The sequence below is a fragment of the Falco naumanni genome, chromosome 1, assembly GCF_017639655.2.
Source record: "Falco naumanni isolate bFalNau1 chromosome 1, bFalNau1.pat, whole genome shotgun sequence".
Classification (NCBI taxonomy): Eukaryota; Metazoa; Chordata; class Aves; order Falconiformes; family Falconidae; genus Falco; species Falco naumanni.
In genome coordinates, this window is record NC_054054.1 from 104,793,984 (window position 1) to 104,814,284 (window position 20,301).

Sequence of the window (20,301 nt, forward strand, 5' to 3'; positions counted from 1 at the left end):
ATTAAACATCCCCAAACAAGGTTCAAGTAGTGTGGTTGTGGCTGTTCACCTGTGCAACGGGTTTGAATACTTATATCCCCTCCATAACTGATCTCAAATTAGTTTTCTGTGTGCCTTGGATCAAAAATGATTCAGGGTCTGGATGAAAATGCAAAGTATGTAGAAATTTTACATCATTTTGTTTTGTTCTTTCTAGAATGCATGAACTGCACGAGACTAGCAGATATGACCGAGAGGCTAAACACGTTGGAGGCCAAGGTAAGGACCTGCCTTTATTCTTCCATTTGGCCAAAATTTCCAAGAACTGCCAGTGGACAAGATACTGGGTTGGCAGCCCTGGGGCGATCAGGTGCCTGTCCTTCCATCTGCAGCAAGGAGCACGCTGTGGCAGTGGCTCTGCCCCAGGAAATGAGGGCAGCGCTGCTGTGCGTGCAGGCATTGCTCACGCCTAGCCTCGCTTGCAGCTGCATCACTGCCTCCCTTCTGCTCTCTGCTGCTCAGCTCAGCTCCTCCTAAAGGGCACTCAGACCTGAGAAATAACATGCTGTGTGTTACCATCGTGCTCGTCACTGCGTTCGCTTGTTAGGAGCCTGCCCTCATGCCATGGCTGCCTTGTCACCGGCTGGCCGGCTCTCGTGGTGGGCTCGCTGGCCACCATGCTGGTGCGTTTGGGCCACACTTGCCACTGTCACAAGTGTGTAGCTGTTAATGAACAACAAATCACTCGTTGCTGTCAGCTGGAGCACGTTGGCTCAGGTTTTGCTTCACAAACAGAGGGTAGGCAGAGCTCTATGAGAAATCTCTTACCTTCAGCTGGTTGGGGATGTGGGGGTGTAAAGCAGTGATTCCCCTGGCTCACAAAAGAAACAGACTGATTCTGGTCTCTCTTGCTAAAAATGCCTTGTAGAAACCAACCATACCAACATAGAGGGCAAAACAGAGGAGTAATTACATAGATTGTTCTAAAAACAGCTGTTCATTAACCTGCTTTTCAAGTGCTATCCAGTCCTACTTTTTTATCCCCTTTTGGAAAGATGGGCAGCTTTCATGCACAGTTTAGTGGAGACAAATGTTAAGGACAAACCTTCACGTTGTGTGTGCGTGTGAGTTCTGCAAATTGTTTTAGTTTCTACCTACTGGGATTCAGATAAATTGTTCCAGTCTAGCAACAAAGCAGCTGAGTCAGTCCTTCCCCTTTGATCTGTGGTCCCTCCTGTGACAGCCCACTCCTGGCTGTTAGATGCAGTGCTTTGGTCTCTTTAAGGCATGCGTTGCTGTTATTATTCATTAACTGATGGTTATCAATGCCATAAAAGAATTTGGGGAGAAACCTTTGTGGAAGGGGGTGGTCGATGTGTGGTGGTTTTGAAGCCAGTGCATGATACTATGGTAATTTGGGAATTGTCTGTGCTGAAATGGAGTGAGCAATGTTGTCTGGAACTTCCTCAAAGCCTTTGCAGTTCTATTTCACTACAGGAAAATGAAGGGGTGGGGGGCAGGGATGAAGTTCTGGGGAGCAGAATTGTTCAAGTGGAAACAACTGTTGTAGTGCAAAGGACAAAGATGAGCGGGATCGTTTTTCCGAGCACAGGACCTGGCAGGTGGGTGTTCTTTGGCAGCGAGAAGCTGTAGGCGTTTGGAGAGGAGAGCAGGGCTGGTGACTGACCTCTGGGTTTGCAGTCCCAAATCCAAATAAGACATGGGACCAGCCTCCAAGAGATGTAAATCGGCTCTTCTGTGCTCAGCCTGTAGCCAGCTATACCTTCTTTCACTTCCCAGGATTTTCTATATCTGGCTCCCTGGAAAACCAAAGATGTCCTGACACCAGAGCACCCATGCTGCTGCCCTGTGCTGCTCCGCACTTGTTGGGGAACGAAGTGTAAGAGGCTAATGGCAACCTCAGCTGGGGCTCTGGCAGGGCTTCATGGAGGAGGAAGGAGGTCCTGCATGCCCAGAGTCTTAGCCCAAGAGTGAAACTGCACCCAGGCCAGGGGGGTTGGCTTACAGATATGAAGCTGGTCTAAATTGGGTGACATTCCCATCACCTGAAAGCAACCTGCTTTCTGGCGTTGGCACCGGCTGCCCGCAGTGTTTGGGAAGCGCTGCCTGCTTGCCTCCTTCGCAGGAGCGCTAGCAAAGGCAGAAGCACGTTGTCTCCTGCTCTAACCTAGGACACTTGTGCAGCAGCTGGCATTTGTCTCCTGACTGGCAAACCCGATGTGCGGGCCATAGGAAATGCTTCCTGTGTTGGTAGCTGTCTGGCTGCAACTTGGTCTGTGTCCAGGAGGGAGCACTGGGGCATCATCAACAAACAAACGTCATGCTGATGGCTGAAGACTTCGTAGTCTTGCAGATCTGCTGACATGAGGACAGTGAGGCAGATGCCTGCTAAGTTCTGTGCCAAGCTGTAGCCAGCCAGACCCTGGAGATGACCACTGAAGGATCTTGGTACTGCCTTGGTCCCAGCCACCTTCTCTGTGCTGGCTTGATTGGCACTCAGGGTAGCTTGATTCTCGCTGGCTCATGATCTTGTCGTGCATTGTGGCTCTGGTTTAGTGCAGGGAGGCAATTTGTTTTGTGGCTGTGGTGGGTTTCCTTCTGACCTTCCTATGCTCCCACAGAGACCCAAGTTGGGAGCAAAGCTCATCGAAGGGTTTGCTTTTACAGAATGAAACTAATTATTTCTTTCTATTGTGAAGTACTAAAGACCGTGTCTCTACAAGGGTGCCTTCTGCAGCACAGCCCAGCAAGGTCGTTATCAATCTTTTGGTTTCCACTTTGTTTGAAAAGCTGTGGGTGCTGTGCAAAAATTGACTGTAGCAATTAAGTGGAGAGTGAAGCAACGTTACACTAATGCTGGTACTGTATGCAAGAGAAATATGCTGATTCACCCTTTTTTCAAGGTTAATTTAAGTTCAGTTTGATCTATGTAGCAATGTCATGACCTCAGTCATTGTTATTCAGTAATAGCTAGCACCATTATAAAGGTGCTTGCATTTGTTCAGTATTGTTCACATTCCTGCTCTGGATTTTGGAGAAAGATTCCTGATCTGCTGGCTGATCTGGATGCAGAGTTGTCTCTCAGCACTCCAAACTGTTTTCTTGTAATGTCTCATTTCACCGCAACAGCCCGAAGCTGTTCAGAGGAAGACAGGAGTGATGGGATGGGCACACACATCCCTTGCTGGTGTGGGAGACTGATCCCCTGCTGGTTTTTGCTGTCTCGTTCTGCAAGGGCAGATGTGGACGTTCATCCTTCCTATCAGCAAAGATGGATTTTCTGCCACGGTCCTTCTCCTTCTGGAGACAGCTGAAGTGGAGGAGTTTTGCTGCTTTTGCTCTTTTGGATTTCAGCCCGGCATGACCCTGGTGAGCTCAGGGAATGGCAGTGGGTGAGATCAGCCGCCTCTGTAGCCAGTCAGCTGCTAACAGGGAAGGGCAGTGGCACCTGCTGTCAGGGCTTTGGGGCTCGGGAAGCCTGTGTAAATACTGCAAGGCCCAAGGGTGAGAGCAAACGTATGGAAAGCTACCTCTGAAGGTGCTGTGGACCTGGGCAGACTGGTGCTGGGTGAGAAGTTTTGTTTTAATAGAGTAGTTAGGGATGAGTGAAAACCAATCTCTTCCTCACATCACTGCAATGGGGACGAGGAGCCAAGAGCCTTTCTCGGTGAGGTGTGAGGAAATGTAAAACACAGGTTTGTTGTCCAGGGGCTGTGAAGGGCAAGTTAAAGAAACTTAAAACTCGGTTCTGGAGGAAGAGGCTTATGAACCTGTGGTTTCTTCTTTCCGCACTCCTCTTCTACAGGCTTTTATAGTTATTTCCCTCAAAAAATGGGGATATAACCAGAAATGGTGTCATCTTTTTGATTACAATGATGAGTTGGTTCATCCAGCTTGTAAGATCGACATCCAAATGAGGTAATGAAAGTAGCCCTCTGATTTTTTGTAATGTGAGAGCTGGATCAGAAAGCAAGAAGCAAGAGTAAACACAGAGCAAATGGAGTGAAAAATGATTCATGAGGGACCAGTGCTCATATATCCTTTGGGGAGGAGAGAGACCCCAAGACATGGCTGAACGGTGCAGCAGAACAAACTCTTTATGTGCCTTAGGCTTTCCTTGGTGTTGCTCTGGGTTGTCCTTGTGGCTGTAGGAGATGTCACGGTAGGTGGAAGGGGGTGGAACTAGGTTCCATCCTCACCTCCCCTGTTTCGAGTTACCTTGTCATCTCCCAGGACAGAGTTGGCCTGTTCCATTTGCTTGGTACCAAACCCATTTGGACGTCAGAGATTTGACAGCTGGGTTGGTGTTGAGTTTGAAATCTACAGGCTGTGAGAATCTACATCAGGGAGGATGGTGTTGACCCTGGGGTCAGGGACACAGAAGTGTGCGGGCCAGAAGAAAATTACCACCGCCCCCCTACACCCCCAAGCCCCAACATGCCAAACTTTACCTCTCACCCATGACACCTTACTTGACATCACTGCAGCACCTCCTGACCCTGCAGGGAGCCTCGCTGGTGGGAGTGCAGAATGAACCCCGCTTTTATTTCATAGGAGAGGTTTCTCCTTGGCCAGCACAGCTGCTTGGTGGGAAGCCTGCACAGCCTTTCCTTGCTGGATTTCCTGAGCCTGATGCTGCCCTCCTGTGTCACGGTGTTAAGCCCAGACAAACTCCACCGAAGCTCTGGAGAGAGCAGCACCATGCCCACGGCCGGCAGTGCTAGCACAGAAGTAGGCAGCTGCATACAAATTTCTGCTCGCTTTGTTCAGCCGATTTCTTTCAACAAACCCCACCACAGAGCTACAGGCAGGGTGCCGCTAATCCCAGCTTTTGGTGGGAGCTGGAGCGCAGCATTTGATCTGAGTTGATATAACCCAGTCTTATCTCCTGACACAGCTTTTGAGAAGTTTGTGGCATTTCACTTCCAGCATTAATGCAGGGAGATAACGTTACATGTATCTAGTGTCTGATTGATACGTTGCGTGATTGATAAATGGCATGCATATTTTTTGCATGAGAACAGTCCTTGTAATGTGATTCCCCACACGGAAGATTCTGAAAGTTTTTCAAGAAAACCTTTGTACTGTGCACAGAGTTCGATCGATACATTGCTATTTATATGAAATCACCTCGTTTATTTAGAACAGATTACCCCACAGCACCTTCACTGCCCTTTGTCTTTTGATTATGAAGCACCATTACTTGGAGTTTTAATGTAATCATTGTATGAAATATTTCTCTATCTCCCCCTTCTTCCCAGCAGCTACATGAAATACTGGCAGCTGTCTGGGATGTTTTATGGGGTTTGTCTTTTCTTTCTCTGATAGACAATAAAACAATTTCCTACCTTAGTGGAGGAATATTTGGAAAACAGTAAACGTTTCAAGGTACAGTGACACGGTTGAGAGATTAGGAGGGAAACCCCAGCTGCTCGTCCTGTGAGGCTGCTGGTGGTCCTGTAGAGTGGACATTAGTGGTTGCTTGGTATTTCAAGGGCTTTCATGGATTTTCCATGTTGGGGATGTGACCGCCACTAGCAGTTATTTATTTTTTTTCTGTCCCGAGCAGGAAGGTGGCTTACCTAATCGCTAGGGTTTTCTAATGACCCTGCACAGAACCTGCACCTCCAGCTCCAGTAGTGCATTGAATTTAAGGAGTATTTGGGCTATTTCACAGGGAGCTGTGTAACAACCGGCTGGTTTCCAGTAGCAATAACAAACTTAAGTCAATCCCTGTAAAATTTTTAATTTAATGCTGGGTTTCTGTATGTAAGTTAATGCAACATATGTCCCTAAGAATAAAATGCAGCTTCCTAACTGATTTTTACGAGGAAGAGACATGAAGCAGAACTAGGTGGGCAAACTGAATTTTGTGTCAGTGTTCATATCTGAACTTTGCATCTATCTCACTGGCCTTTTTCTAATCAGCAATAATCATGATTATGATACTTGAGGCAGTTTGGGTACTGGCCTTTCTCTCGTTTGGGCATGCTTCTGTATTTCAGAATGACACCTACAATCCTTTGGTTCTCAAGTCTAGTAATTGCTGGATCTTATTTCTTATCACTTGTTGGACTGAAGGAGCAATTTGTCCCCTGAGACTGTTCCATGTGTTTGGCCAATGCTGTAAATCGTTTGCCAGAACCACAAAAAGGCTTCAAAGACGTCCTCCTCCGCCTTCCCCTCCCGCAAAGTCTTTTAGTTACAAGTTTTGCATTTTTAGTCAAATAGATTTAATATTTTCATAAAATAACTTTGAAAAAAATCTCTTTTCCTACGACACGCAACTGAATTTGCCAAGAAAATCCTATGTCCACATTCGGAAATGCTTTTGGTGTGTTTAATACCTGGGAATAGTGTTTACAGGCTTTGTTTTTTTAAGAGAAGTACTGTTGTGGATAAAATGTGGGTTTCAGCCAAGGGTATGTGTGAGTAGCCTAAGGGTTGTAAGGGCTCAGATCCTTTGGTAATAATCCTGCACCAAACATGCAAGCTTCCCCTTGCTTCTCCATCAGAAATTCTAGCGAAGCTTTGTAAGGCAAGTGCGATCATAAAAGAAAAATGACTTTGGGTCCTTTTCTTCAGGTCGCACCAAGGCAAGCCAGGAAAAGATGGAGCCCCTTATCTTTTTTTGGTTGTGCTGCTCTCTTCTTGCAGCTTTTCCTTTAGAGCCCAGCAGAGGAGGAGAGCACACAGGGCACCTCAGCCTGTGTGAGCTAGCTGCTGTGACTCAGCCAGAGCTGAGGGCTCCTCACCAGGTGAGAAGCAGAGAGCTGAGAACAGATGTTACTTCGTCAACGCAGTTCAGCTCAGGCTGGCCTGGCTCCACATCCATAGGACTGCTACATCCCCAGCAGGTGACAAGCAATAAAATCGGGCAGTGATGTAATTTTGAGGGTGGAAGGTTATAGCTCTGATGCTTTTTTATCAGGCGTTTTAAAGTAATGATGGGGAATCTGATTTCACTCCCAGTTCCTTTGTGTACTTCACTCTGCAACGGGCTCTTAGCACAGCATTGAAGGATTGCTGGATCCTTTCCACATCTAGCTTCTTCCCCTGGCTCTAACAGACACTTTGGGGTGCCAGTGATGGCAGCTGCATGGGCTCACAGCAGCAGAGGGAAATGTCCAGTGTGCAGCAATATCCGAGAAGCTCCCCAGGGTGCCTCAGAGCGCAGTGACCCAGCAGGACCGCTGCCAGCCTTCCCTCGCTGCTGCTCTCAAGCAAAGCCTCGATGGTCTGATGATCTGCCGAACACTGCCTGCATTTCATCTACACGGGTAGGCTAGCCTCTGCTTTTGTGTCTTCTCTGCTCTGATTCCCCTCCAGAAGATACCTGCTGATGGAACAGTCACTTTTTGCATGCTCTTTTTTGGAAGCCCTGTAAAACGGTACAAAAAGCCAAATACATCCGCAGAAGGAGCGTGAACTGTGCTACCTGTGGGTTGGTTGAAGCCTTTGGTCCACATTTCTGTCTTCCATGCAATAGCTGGTGACATAAACCTTACCTTTTGGTCTACATTGTGTCACTACCATGACATCAGCTATTGCTTCCCCCATAATTTATCAATATAAAGAAAACTCCTCCATGTACTAATTAGCTTGTCCTCTTTGGCCAAAGCCTCTAACATGTAATAAGGATGAAGTCACCTAGGTTCTCTCTGGGTACCCAGTTCATCAGATTTTAGTGGACACTTATTGAATGTCTTTTGGCTTTTGAAACCAAGCAATTGCATCTGTGTTGGAGTCTTGCGTTCACAGGTTTCATATTGCTACAAGAGAGATACCATTCTCCATCAGATTTTGTAAAACTCCCTGTTTAGCTCTGGCCTGATGAATGATTAAAAAACTCTTGCATTTTGCCAAATAATTTGTTATAAAGGAAGATATGTCCAACAAGTTATGCAATTACCATTATTAATCAGCTTGTGTCTTCACAAGATCAAGGGAATCTTATTTTACACTGGAATTTTTAGCTTATGAGCTGGATTCATGCAGTTTCTTTCCCTCCTCTTTAGAGAGGGATGGAGGGGAGTTGATTCCGCCAGTGCTTCAAGAGACCAAATATCCTGTTTATTAATTAATAATATCCATCTGGATGATGTCAGATGATTCCCCCTGCATTTCCATGGATTTTTATCCAAAGAAAAAGCATTCTGAGCCCTGTTGTATCAATTTTGAAATCTTTGGAAGCCCAGCTGTTCTTTCCTTGTTTCTAGCACCTACTAGTTGCGGGACATCAGGAATGCGAGTGGAGGACGGATGATGGGTGGAGGCCGTGTTTGTGAAATCTTCTTTTGATGTGTGGGAACAACCAAAATAGGGTTCTTGAAAGCCACTACAAGCCAAAAAAAGTCCTTTGACACTGAACATCTCAAGAAGATGAAAACCTTCCTCCCATTTCCATTGTCCCTGGCCTGAGGTTTTGATCTGACGCAAGAAATGTGGTATGTGTCTGAAGTTTAGAAAGTTTATGCTGGCAAATAGGAAAGGGGGAGGTGGGTTGAGTAAGCTGGGACTGAGCTTCAGGCACATAACACTAATGTCCCTGCTGAGGGCCCTGCACGTGAGCGGGCCCCGCAGCGAAGAGCCAGGCTTTGAGCCATGGGAGAAGAGCGAGCGCCAGATGCTGTACAGAGGTGAGCCCGGCGGCTCTGCGGGACTCGGAGGGCCTGGGGGTGAGTTTTGCAGTCAATAACCTCTGCCGCTGGCGCTGGCCTGAGAGCTCCTGGGCCAGTGCAGTGCATCATCGCTCCTGCGTTCCCTTCGCCTTCACACGCCATCTCCTACCTCGGGCCCGGCTCCCGCTGCAGTGTTGGCAGGAGACGTGGCCCCATTTCAGTTCTTTCCAGCTTTCTGACCCAGTTCAGCTGCATCTGAGAGGTGGGGTCTGGAAACCAGAGAGCAGCCCTCATGCCGCTGGGACCTCTGCTGCCAGAGGCTCCAGCTCAGCCTGTCCGTTTAGGCTCAGATTTGACTTTTTGCTTCCATCCGTGCAAAAAGACAAAAGCCCGAGTGTTTTGCTGAGTCGAGGCCATCCTTAATGCAGCGCAACCGGGGAGGAAAAGCCTTCGTGTCTTCTGCGGGGATCTGCCCTCCCTGCACCGCAGGCAGCAACCACAAGCACAGCCCTTCAGCTGGTTCTCTGTACCTGCTCTGCTTGGTTGGCTGACTAACGTGACCCATGGCATCAAGACTTATTTCCTTTATATGATGGGATCAGGGTGTTTCCTGCCTCCATTCTTCACGGAGCCATAACTTCCTCATTGGAAGTGGTAACGGCAGCAGAGGTGGGCACTGCTTCCAATGAGTCTTTCCAATGAAAACCACACGTTCTTCTTCACTTGGTGTTATCCCTCTACCTCAACCTTATTGACTAGAAAATACCAAGACCTTAATACCGAGACTTTAATACATTGCACATTTTGCTAATTTGCTTTCTGGCTGTGAGCCTCTGTGGTATCATTTTCCAGCAGTTTACTCAGAGGGCTAGAAAATTTCTTTTTTTGTTTAATGAAAGTGGGAATTCTCCTCAAGTCCCTTGACTACAGCAATGGCAGCCTTAAGTAAAACAGAACGTGACAGAAAATAGATGAGTGGCTCCAGCGCTATTTCAATAATGTGTAAGGACCCCCATTAGTGCTGTGTGCTGTGCTAGCTTGTGAGAGGACGCTCCTTGTTGAAAGAACTGTGTAGAGCTTGAGATTTTGAATGTGACTAAATCCCTTGTGCTTTTCCTTCTTTAGTTTGGCTCTGTGGATCTCACGGATGTGAGAGCTTCTTTCTGCTTTATTTCTTTTGGGCACCTCTTCAGTCCTAATCATAAAAACTAGAATTTCTCAGCAATTTCAAGCCTGGAGACTTCCTGACCTCTATCATTTTGTGCCCAGAGAAAATAAACTTGTAACTATGGTTTGAGCCTTAACGACTGCTAAGTATATATAGTCAATTTATAAAAGAGCACACTGGATTATTCTGTGCATGCCTTTAAATATTTTACAGCGTTTATCAGCAGAGCGCTCATTTAAAACATGTTGTTTTAATGAAAAGGATACCGTTGCCACTGTTTTGTGTTGATTATGTGGTAACACATTTTTATTATCACCCATAAAAATGATTTGGAGCTGTTCCACTCCAGATGCAACCTTCAGCAGAGCTGTGCTAGTGCCGCTCGCACCACCCGGGAGGGCCACGGACCCCTGCAGTTTGCTGGTCTCTGACCATTGCTGCTATTGAATTAATATAATCTCTTCCCCCAGCACTGCTGAGCTGTGGCAAAATGCTGTCCAAGACAGCCCTTGTCGGTCCTTTCTCACAGCAGGAGCATCCTGACGCTGCCCTGGCTGGAGCCCCTTTAATTTGCCACCTCCAGGGGGTTTCGCCCCTGTTGCTGAGGACGCTTTGGCAACATTCAGGTGTTTTGCTGGGGAAGTAAGAGGGTAATATAATAGCATAAAGGGATTCAGGAAAGTTATTCAATGCACACTTGAGTCCCATGTCAATGGGAATTAAGCGTGATTATGGTAAGGCACATGCTTCAGTGTTTATTGAACTGATAGCATGTTGCCTTGAAAGTCTGACAAATAAATCACGGGGTAGAAGCACAGAAGTGCAAGGACAGACTGAAGCGATTTCTTGCCTGGCATTAGAGAAGCCAGCTGAACAAAAGCATTGTGACCCGATTCCTTGTTGCTTGCTTATTACTCAGAAAGCAAGACTCTGGCTCCGTGAATAAAGATCATTGCAGTAAAGGATGAGTCTTGCTTGTTTGCAACAGCTGAGGTTCAGTTCCCTTGCACTTAACCTAGCTCCCAGTTTAATTAGTTTCTGATTCACCCCTGTCAGGCCAGTACATTCTGCAGGAAGTTCATCATTTCTGGCGCTGCTGCAATACTGGCTCTCGCCATGCCTTGTAATAAATAAGTGATAAACCTTGTAATAATTGCAAGTTAAAAACAAACAAGCGGAGCCAAGTCACTCTCATTTATAATTGCAATGTGACTTCATTATGTACAGACAACACAGCATGTAAAAGCTGAAACTTCTAGGGATTTAGTGGAAAGTTTGAGCCATGCTCTCTTTTATTTCCCTTATCCCCAAATCAGTATTTGCTTAGGTGGTTTCCAAACAGGAAGAGATGGTGCCATAACAAACCACGGCGTTGCGCTCCTCGATTTTTCCATGTAGCATTGTGCTCTAGAAAGCAAACTTTGCTGGAGATGCCGGATGCTTGGATCAAAGCTCTTGTTCTGGAAACCTCAGCCCTGCTCCTACCTGATGGGCAGCCTGTGTCTATCCTGAGCAGGCAGCTGTGCCAGGGACCAATCCAGCTGCCAGGTGGGTCGGCAGGGCTGCAGCTGCATCCCAGGCAGGGCTAAAGCAGGGGCTGCCCCACCAGCGGGGTGGGCGCTGCCCTTGGCCTCCCTCGCTACTGTCAAGCCCCTGGGGTAAAATCCATCTGCAGCAGAGTATGTGGGCTTGGCACCCCAGGTCAGTGCTGCTGATTGGTTGGGCTTTTTCAAAAGAAATCTGTAGACTACTTGCTGTGTCATCCTTGCATAGTGGCTGGGAAGGCAGGGGTATGAAGCATTTAGATTAAAATAGACAATTTATTTTAAAAAAAATCCTAGTTTTGTGAAAAATGGGATTTAAAATGTTGATTCTGAAGCACAATGAATGTTCTCCTGGGCTTTGCTTTACTGGAGTTTGTCAGTGGGCAGAGTCCACCTGGGTCCTCCATCCCTCTGCTTCTTGTGGGTGTTTAGGTTTGTTTCAGCCATGTTAAAGACCAAGTTCCACTTCCCTGTGGGCCACCAGTGGCCAGGGGAGCACAGCCTGATGAATAGCAGTTTAAAAATCATACAGGGGAAGCAGGGTCACTTTGCCCAGGAGCTTAGGTTGTAAATGGCCCAATAGCTCAGGGACACACATTGGGATGTGGATTTATTTGCAGGTAGTGTGTTTGCAAGGCATAGAAACAGTTGCGAGTTTTAATATATATATGTATATATCCTATTACTTCTAAGTAGAGCTCTGAGGAAATTGCCTGCCTTTTTTTATTTGCTCAAAAATTAAAGCACCTCAGCTCTTTAAAAGCTTTATATTCTTCATCATCTGTAATTTGGTCAGCATTTGTGCTTTGACTTAAAACCATTACTTGTCCTGGGGCACCTCAGTTTACTACCCTGGGCATCCAGAGTACAGGCCTTCACCACGTACCAGCTCTCAGTAACTTCTGACCTTACAACTCTGGGTTTGACACGTAACGTGGCAGTAAAATGCTGTCTCCTAACACCAGCTCCGGTCCCTGGTTTGATGTTTTCCACCAGGGAGACAAGCCTGTGTGAGGCTGAGCCTCTCTGGAAGCAGCGAAGCCTCTCCAAGGAGGGCTTGTGCAGGACACGGCACCTTCCTACAGTAATTAGTGCTGCTTTCCAGAAAACTGATAGAGCTCTAACACCAAAGCCCTGCGGTCTGTGATGCAGTTATTCACAGCTCCTGCTGTCAAGGAGAGGAGTTTCAGGACCTCTTCAGGATTATGTATGACCATGTATGAAACAGTCCTGCTGATCTCGTTTGCCTTCCCCTGTCTAGATCCTTCTGCTCGAGGCTGCGGAGCGAAGCCCAGCACTGGAAAACAACCTGCCGATCACTGGGACAACGGCCACGTGGTACGACGATTTGCTACCAGATGCCTTTCCCCTGCTGAATCCTGGGACTGTCTTAAGAAAAACAGTGGGATCTGTTGGTAAGCCTAACCTTCTGTTCACCAACTCGCACACCCTACATAGAGGATTCATGTAGGGTAGGTAAAAAAAGGGAACTGTGTCAGTCTGCTGTAGTACTGGGAGATGCAGGGGAGAGGCTGGAGGAAAACACTGGCAGCTCCTTCCCTCTGCTCTGTAAAGGAGAAGAGGGTTAAGATTTTCAGATGGGCAACTCCTCTCTCTGTGGGCATGTTTGCTGCCGTGTTTGCTGCAGCAAGGAGCTGCTGACGGAGCGGCCGCACTGGGGTGGTGCTGCGTGATGGGCGCAGGGCGGGCAGCCTGGGGTGTGAGTGCCTCTGTGGCTGCGCCTTGCACCCTCAGCAGGGACACCACAGCTTTGGTCTTTGCAAACGCTTGCTGCAGGCATTTGCAAACAGGAAAACTGCCCTGTGGAGAGAGGTTTCGAGAGCTTTCAGCCCCTCTTAGGATTAGAGGCAGTGTTATTTAGCTTTTGAGCCAGGATGGCTCTAAACCAGCGGCTGTTCAGTCTTTCACGGTTTAATGTCACCTCGCATCTCTCCCTTCCTGCTGAGCTGTCAGCACAGAGGTGGTTGCACGCCAGCACCCATGTGGACTCACGGGCAAGGAAGGATTCAGTCCTCCCTGATCCCACCTTGTAGCATCCTTTTAGCTGCAGCAAGTGGGACATGCTTTCATCAGGGTCCCTCGCCACGGCCTGTGCAGCAGGGAGGATCACCCCTTCGCAGGGAGCGGCACTTGCGGCTTTTCTTTTTCTCCCTGTGTCTCTGCCCCTCCTTAAGTTAAGCCAGTGCCGAGCAGGCATGCTCCTGGAGGAAAGCAGCTGAGCCCAGAAACATATTCAGCTCCATTTTGTCAGCCTTAGTGGCCTGTCCTAGCCCCAATTTCTGTTGGCACAAGCCTCTACTGAGAGCTGATTCTGGTCTCTGGCAAGTCAGGTTTCTGTTAACCTCAGCAGGGCCACTGTGCCTGCCTGTGTGTTTCCGTGTATGTGGTTTAAGTCCAAAGACTGTGGGGTTTTGAGGCCTGGATAGATGGAAGCATTCCTGAGGAAACTCCGGGGAGGTATTGGGATCACAGGGGGACAATTCATACCCACCTACTGAACGTCAAAGGCAGCGTCTCCCCATCTGGGAGCGGTGCGGGGAGGTAACGGCCTGGGGTGTAGGGGTAATTCTTGGGTTTATTAGGACAAAAACTTTCCCATGAATAGCAACATCAGTTGTAGTCTGCATAATATTTTTTTAAATTTGCCATAAACACAATGGGCTGTTTTATGATCCCTCTTGTGGCATGAAAAAAAAATACACTTTTAAGAAAATCTCCCTCTGAGCCCACTTGGCTAGACAGATCCCCACGCATTGAATTTCCTTGACCTTGGCATTCTCATTTCAAGATCCCTGCTCTTTGCTTCCAAAGCCCTGTCTTTCCAAACCTTGCTGTCAGTTGCTTTGCTTGCTCCCAAAGCAGTTCTTAGTTCTTTATCCTCTATAGGGCCTACTTTGCTTTTTTCTTCTTCTTTTTTTTTTTTTTTTTTTTTTGGTCCGAGCAGTTTATTATGGCAGCCCTTCATGGCTGCAGCAGACTTGGAGCAACCAACATAGACCAGATGTCGTCCATGTTTATAATTTGACAGGATGCCACAACACGGAGGGAGGTTCACTAACAATATGTTCTGCAAAGTATTTTCAGAACCACGGTGATGGCTGCCAGGAATTGAATTAAAGCAGTTTCCCCTGGTGTCCATTATATGCTCATTCTGCCTTCCCCATGTCATTTATTTTTGCTGTCGCAGTATCTCTGCACCTGCACTTCATTGTACTAAAGTCAATGGAGCAAAAGTACTGAAAACTCTGTCCCTTCCACTCAAAGTTCTCTGCTCTCAGAGGCTGTGTACATGCGATTATATCCTCTTGCTCAGCAAGGAGCAGCAAACGCCGCTCGCCCAGGCTTTTGGCAGTGCTGCCCAACTGAACAGATCCCCTGTAGCGCTTGCATCAGGCTGACTCCATGGTCCAGCATCAGCACCCTCCACCCCTGCAGTAAATCCAGGAGGTAGCTAGTGGTCACCTCCAAAAAGCAGGTGGTGATGCCCAAGCCGTACGTGACTCTGTCCTGTCAGCCAGCCTTCCAGGCTCTGCACACAGCCGGCTGCGTGTGTGCTACCGGGGGCAGTCCTTGCTCACTGTTACCTCTTCTTTTTCTAGCCTTGATTTATTTAACCTAGTGCAAAATAACAACTCTAGCATAACATCTGGGTATCAGGAATGTAGTGGACCATTTCAAGTCAGGACAGTGTCTTTCGGCAATTAGAAGCGATCAGTTGAGTTGCTTATTGACATGCAATTCCTTGCTGAAGCCCCTACCCGAGCTCTGTTGTGCTTGCTTTGCTAAGCGTTGCTTAGCTTGCTTGCTCCCTTGCTAAGCATCCCCCCACACTGTGGGGATGTTTCATGGATCTGGGTTCACATTTGGCTCCCTTCCCTCCCCACACCAGTTTGTACCTACAATTCGAAGCTAGCCAAAAAGCAGCGCTGCCGGTTTTGGTGGAATGTAGGGAATTTCACACAGATGGTTTAGGATGGTGGGGGACTGCCTGTTTTGCGGGATTTTGACACTGTACTGTGACTTTTGCTCAGAGCCCACCCCAGGTTCACTTACAGAGATTGCACACCTCAGGAGATCTTTCGGTAAGTGTGATATTAGAGTTGGTAGAAGTCAAACCCGACTGTCGTGTGTGATTTGGGGTTATGAAAAGCTAAGCCTCTACCCCTCCCATCCCCTTCTCCAGAGTTTTTTGTGAATTATTGCCTACTTTGCCCTGTTTCTAGTTTTTCAGCCAAAGCAAATCTAAATCTTAGCTTGCATGCCACCGAGTTTCTCAGCTGGATGGACTAAGGGCAGAACGTTGGTGCCCAACGCAGCAATGGTTGATACGGACTAGGTACTTTGAATGGTAGGACTGTTTCTGGGTAACCTTACAGCTCTGGGCTGGCTGATGCCTCTCCAGGCTGAGGTCCAGGAAAACTTGCTACTGTTTACTAGGGTAGTTATTTCTTCTGTGAGTGACAGGATTGTGAATAGACAATCATTTAAAAGCAATCAGAGCTGTTGAGACAGCTGCACCACTGGCCTTTCTGATCAGCTTGTTAATCAACAGGATACATTTTACTGACTATTAAGAAAATATATATAGTGTGGCTGAGCCAGTTGGCAGCAAGAAACCTAATTTTTCATATCTGTGTTTTTGTGTTTTTTGGTGTGTTTTTTTTTACCCGGACCTTCTTAACTAGAGCCTAAAGGACACAGAGGTGCAGAGGAGCAGCTAATACCACAGGGTAAGTTGATGGTTTCTGCTATTTCCTCTTTCAAAGCACAGAATGTTGTGATGGTTGGGACATGATATGTCCCAAAAAGCAGAAGGGTCCTGCGGCCAGGAGTCCTCAGGGATTTGAGGCCTCACGGCTGCAGAGAAGCTGGCTTTCTTCTTTGGGTTTTATCTGATCGTGGGCTGCTCTGGTTCGAGAGGCGGAATGCCAGCTCTGTCGTCGTCAAGCCATTCAGTTCCCCCAGCACACAGAGGATGGAAAGCGTTGCCCAGTGGAGAGGCAGTTCACTGGAGGACACATGGCTAGAGCAAGCAGGGCATGTGCTGAGTGATGGGAGAAAACACCGTTATTATCTCGCTGGTATTGCCTGCCAGGGGCACCGTGAGCTGCTGGGGATGGTCACGCTTCATTTTGCTAAGCTCTGTGTAAACAGAGAACTCCCTGCTCCTGTACAGAGAAAACCTTGGGGAAGCAGAGGGAACAGATGGTGTGTTGCAGGTAATGACAAGGCCAGGAAGAAAATCCAGGTCTCCGCATGTCTGATTTGGTCTCCAGCAGTAGAATACTCACCCTGTACCTTTCCCTCACCCTCCGTATTTTTCCAGTGGCCTTTTGTTCCATGGTTTTGGAGGATAAACACTCGCCATGGGCTTCAGCTCTCTGAAGGCAACACCACTGCAGCAGAGCTGATTTATGCCAGAGAAGATTTGGCCTATTCATTTCCCTCCCCCCTTTTCCCTGAGTCTTCCCCTCTTTCTTCTCCCTTTTGCACTTGTCTCTTTTATGCTGGTAACACCATTTGTCACCAGTATGAGCATTTGCCTGTCACATTACTCAGTGCTGTTTGTCCCAGTCTTTCCTTCAGCACTTTCCACCTTCAGGGGAGTAAGTGCCAGTTTCTTTAAAGCTCCGCTGCAGCAGCGTGATTGAAGATGCTAGCAGGAAATGATTGCTCTTGGTCTGCAGAAGTTCACAGGATTGAGTTATAAAGGTTCAGCTGAAGGACTGAGGCTGATTTATACAAGCAAGGAAATGTTTTGACCCACACTCAGCAGCACAGGGTGTTGTGCTTTCAAAACAGTGTTTCTGCTGCAGTGTGCTGCAATGAAGTTCCAGGTGCATTGAGGATTTCAGTAGTGGGGCAAGGCTGTTTGCAATGCTGGGGCCAAATGCTCTTGCTCTCTTGAATGGGCTCCTGATCACCTGCCTGGGCTTGCCACTGTCAGGTGAGATCCATTAAAGGAGATCCTCTGTTCACAGAAAAGTCCAGTCTGCAGTTTGTGTCCTGTGGATAAGCAAATTCATCCAAATTAACACCTTAATTCCTTGTTCAATACTCAAATTAAATCAGGTGTTTATTGCTGACTGAATAAATCAAAACTATAGACATACACTCCCACACAAAGCCTTCAAAAATCTCATTTTTTCAGTCTGCCCAGTTTTTCATTGGATAGATTACATTTTTTAAGAAAAAAAAAAAATTGGACTTGTCTCTAGAATGGCAAAAAAAAGGAGAGGAAGGGGAATCTTTCAAGGGGGTCTAATACTGGGGGATCAGTGCTGCATTCTGAGAAATGCAGAGAGTTGGGATAAATGTCTGGGGGGACAAGGTTTTGTGCCCCAGGTGGGCTGTCCCACGTGTAGGGTAGGAACTGGATTCAAATCAGAGCTGCAAATTCTGTGAGCCTTGGGTTTTGTTCTGTAGCTCTGTTCCCTTCGGCACCCGCTGTGAAGGTGTCAGCTGGCCAGCTTGTTTCCTTTTTTCCTTCTCTCCCTCTAGTCCCATCCAGTCTCCTCCACCCCCTACATGCAGCGGGTTCTCCTGGTGCTGCCCTTGGAGGGTCCGGTACCTCTTCTGGTGCCAGGCAAGGGGAAGGACACTGCTGAAGAGTTTATCAGAACTTAACTGACACTCGGTTGGGTTATGGTCGTACATACTATACAGAGTAAAACTTGAAATCTGAGCGCACTGAACTTTGTACTCGGACAGATCTTCCTGTGGATTTGTAGCTTGCATCTGACACTGTTTTCAAATGCTCAAAGCCCTTTGGTAGCCCATAAACCAGGAACGTCTGACTCTCTTGGCTCTGACAGTTAATGCGTTTATTGTAACCATTAACCACTTAATCTGAGAGACAGACTAACTCACCCACCTCTCCAAGGTATTAAAGGCTTCACTGATGTTCGCACAGCATTTAAGTGTATCTTTCCAAAGCAGCTACTACTTTTTATCAGCCAAAGACACGCAGTGTTTTTCTGAAAAACACTAAAAAATTGCCAAGTGTCGTTATTATTTTGATAAAGAAAACAACATCAAGATTTTATTCAGTGTCATCAGAAATAGGCACTTTTCTGCACCTTTCGTAGGCTTACTGTGGGTCTGAGTGGACTTGCCAAGAAGCATCCTGCTGGGCTGTAATTATTGTGTTACTGGTATATCCAGATGGGTTTGCTCAGCACCCTGTTCATAGTTATAAATTAGTTGCATCGCAACTGTGGGTGCACAGATTTCAGTTTGGGACGACAAATGTTCGTGCCCAGCATGGTATGCTTGTTAGGTGAAGGAAAACCTTTAAGATGAATCTCAGGTGGTATGGATAGAGCCGCCAGAGCAAGTGGGTTTGATTTGCTTGTGCAAATACATTTTGTATGTTCTGATACACCGGGGCTGCCAGGGAGCTGCCAGGCCCAGCTGGCCGAAGGTAGCAGGGGAGCGCTGGAGGGGCCACAGAGTCAGGCAGCCCGTGGGAAGGAAGGGGACAGTGTGGGCTCAGTTTGCCGGCAGGTCTCAGTGGGAGTACATGTCCTGCTGGCTCTTCGGTGGGCCTTGTGTGTGGGAAGATGCTTGTTTCTCTAAAGATCGGAGACAGAAGAGGAGAAGCAAGGTCCAGTCTGGCTTTTCTGCCCTACCTACCAGCCAGCTCTGGCCACCAGTACCACCCTGTCTGTGCTGTCCTTGCAAAGCTGCTTTTCTCCCCCTTGAGTCCCTTTTTGCATCTTTGCATCCCTCAAAGCATCTTTGAGTCCCTGGTACCTAGGTTGCTAAAGACCTTCTGATCTCAGCAGTGGCCTAAACTTCCAACTAATTTCCTTTCTGAATGTTTTCAGGGCTGCCTGGACAAGTTGGTCCTCCAGGCCCGGTTGGACCAACTGGTCTTCCAGGACCACCTGGGCCAAAAGGAGAGAAGGGACAACCCGGTGAGAGGGGCCCGGCAGGGCCACCAGGTAAGTCCTGGAGGCGGGCAGTGCTACCATGGTAGGAGGTACTTCACTTTTTACAAATTGTCTGTGGATACAAGATGTTGAGCATCTTCAGTTGGTATTGAATCCATTCTAGCGAGTGCCCTGGGTACTGAAATCAACCAGCGGCTCTTAGATCAGGCAACCCCCTGCATGAGCAATGACAGTCCCTGGGATTTCCCATGGAGCTGGAGAGCTTGTCCCAGAAAGCTGCAAAGCAGGATTGTGTTTCCCCATCCTGCCCAGGAGCTGTAAAAAAAAGTCTCTGATCTGTCAGCCTTTGGAGAAGAGCATTCCCTGCTTAACCCTCTCACTGTGTGCCTTTTTTCTCCATCATTTGTGTCAGATGCCAGAATGTCAAACTCATGATGCTTTTGTATGTTAAGGGAAAAGGTTATGAAGCCATACTTTCAGAGTACGCTCCATTCCTGAGCTAGGAGAATTTATTCATCCCCAAAATGTTCCTAAATTAAGGTGATGCTACACAGTAGGTGCCAGATCTCAGGCTCTGTCCTTTCTATGTGTCTAAAAGGCTGTGCCTTGTCAGTCTGAGCTCAGGAAAGATTTGGAACTTGGAGCGTGCCTTAAATGTGAAAGCAGCCCTGAATGCTTTTTGGCATTTTCTGGCAACCTGTCAATGACTAAAGTCTGGCCAAGGATGTGTCTGCCTTTTGGTTTCTCAGTTTGCAACAAGAGTCCTCCCAGCCCCCCAGGAAGTGGAACCAGCCTGCTGCGGACTGGCTGGGTTGCTGTTGTCCTTGCTGTGCTTTCCTGGCAGTAAGGTGACATACAGGTGTATGTGGAGGGGAAGAGAAGAGCAGCGTGTGATTTCATGCCTTGTGGCCTTTGGTTTTTTGCTGGGTGTAAGGGAGGGGATAGATTTTATTATTTCAGGAATTAAGCTTCGCAGCACCTTTGAGCCAAGTAAGGCTGTCTGTTTTGCAGAGGAAGATGCTGAAGGCAAATAATGGAAAATGAGGAAGCTG

The 20,301-nt window shown here is 47.6% G+C and overlaps 1 protein-coding gene across 7 annotated transcripts in view; it reads left to right on the plus strand.

The window, feature by feature from the left end:
* The window catches only part of COL26A1 (collagen type XXVI alpha 1 chain), a 195,351-nt gene that overhangs the window by 150,523 nt on the left and 24,527 nt on the right, over positions 1-20,301 (plus strand). For 5 of the 7 annotated variants that reach the window (XM_040613961.1, XM_040613971.1, XM_040613990.1 and 2 more), the window contains 5 exons: positions 197-258; positions 12,595-12,748; positions 15,386-15,436; positions 16,040-16,084; positions 19,184-19,300. In XM_040613961.1, coding sequence (XP_040469895.1) covers positions 197-258; positions 12,595-12,748; positions 15,386-15,436; positions 16,040-16,084; positions 19,184-19,300 — 429 coding nt within the window. The remainder of the gene's footprint in view (positions 1-196; positions 259-12,594; positions 12,749-15,385; positions 15,437-16,039; positions 16,085-19,183; positions 19,301-20,301) is intronic. The other 2 variants (XM_040613943.1, XM_040613951.1) reach the window with 1 other exon arrangement.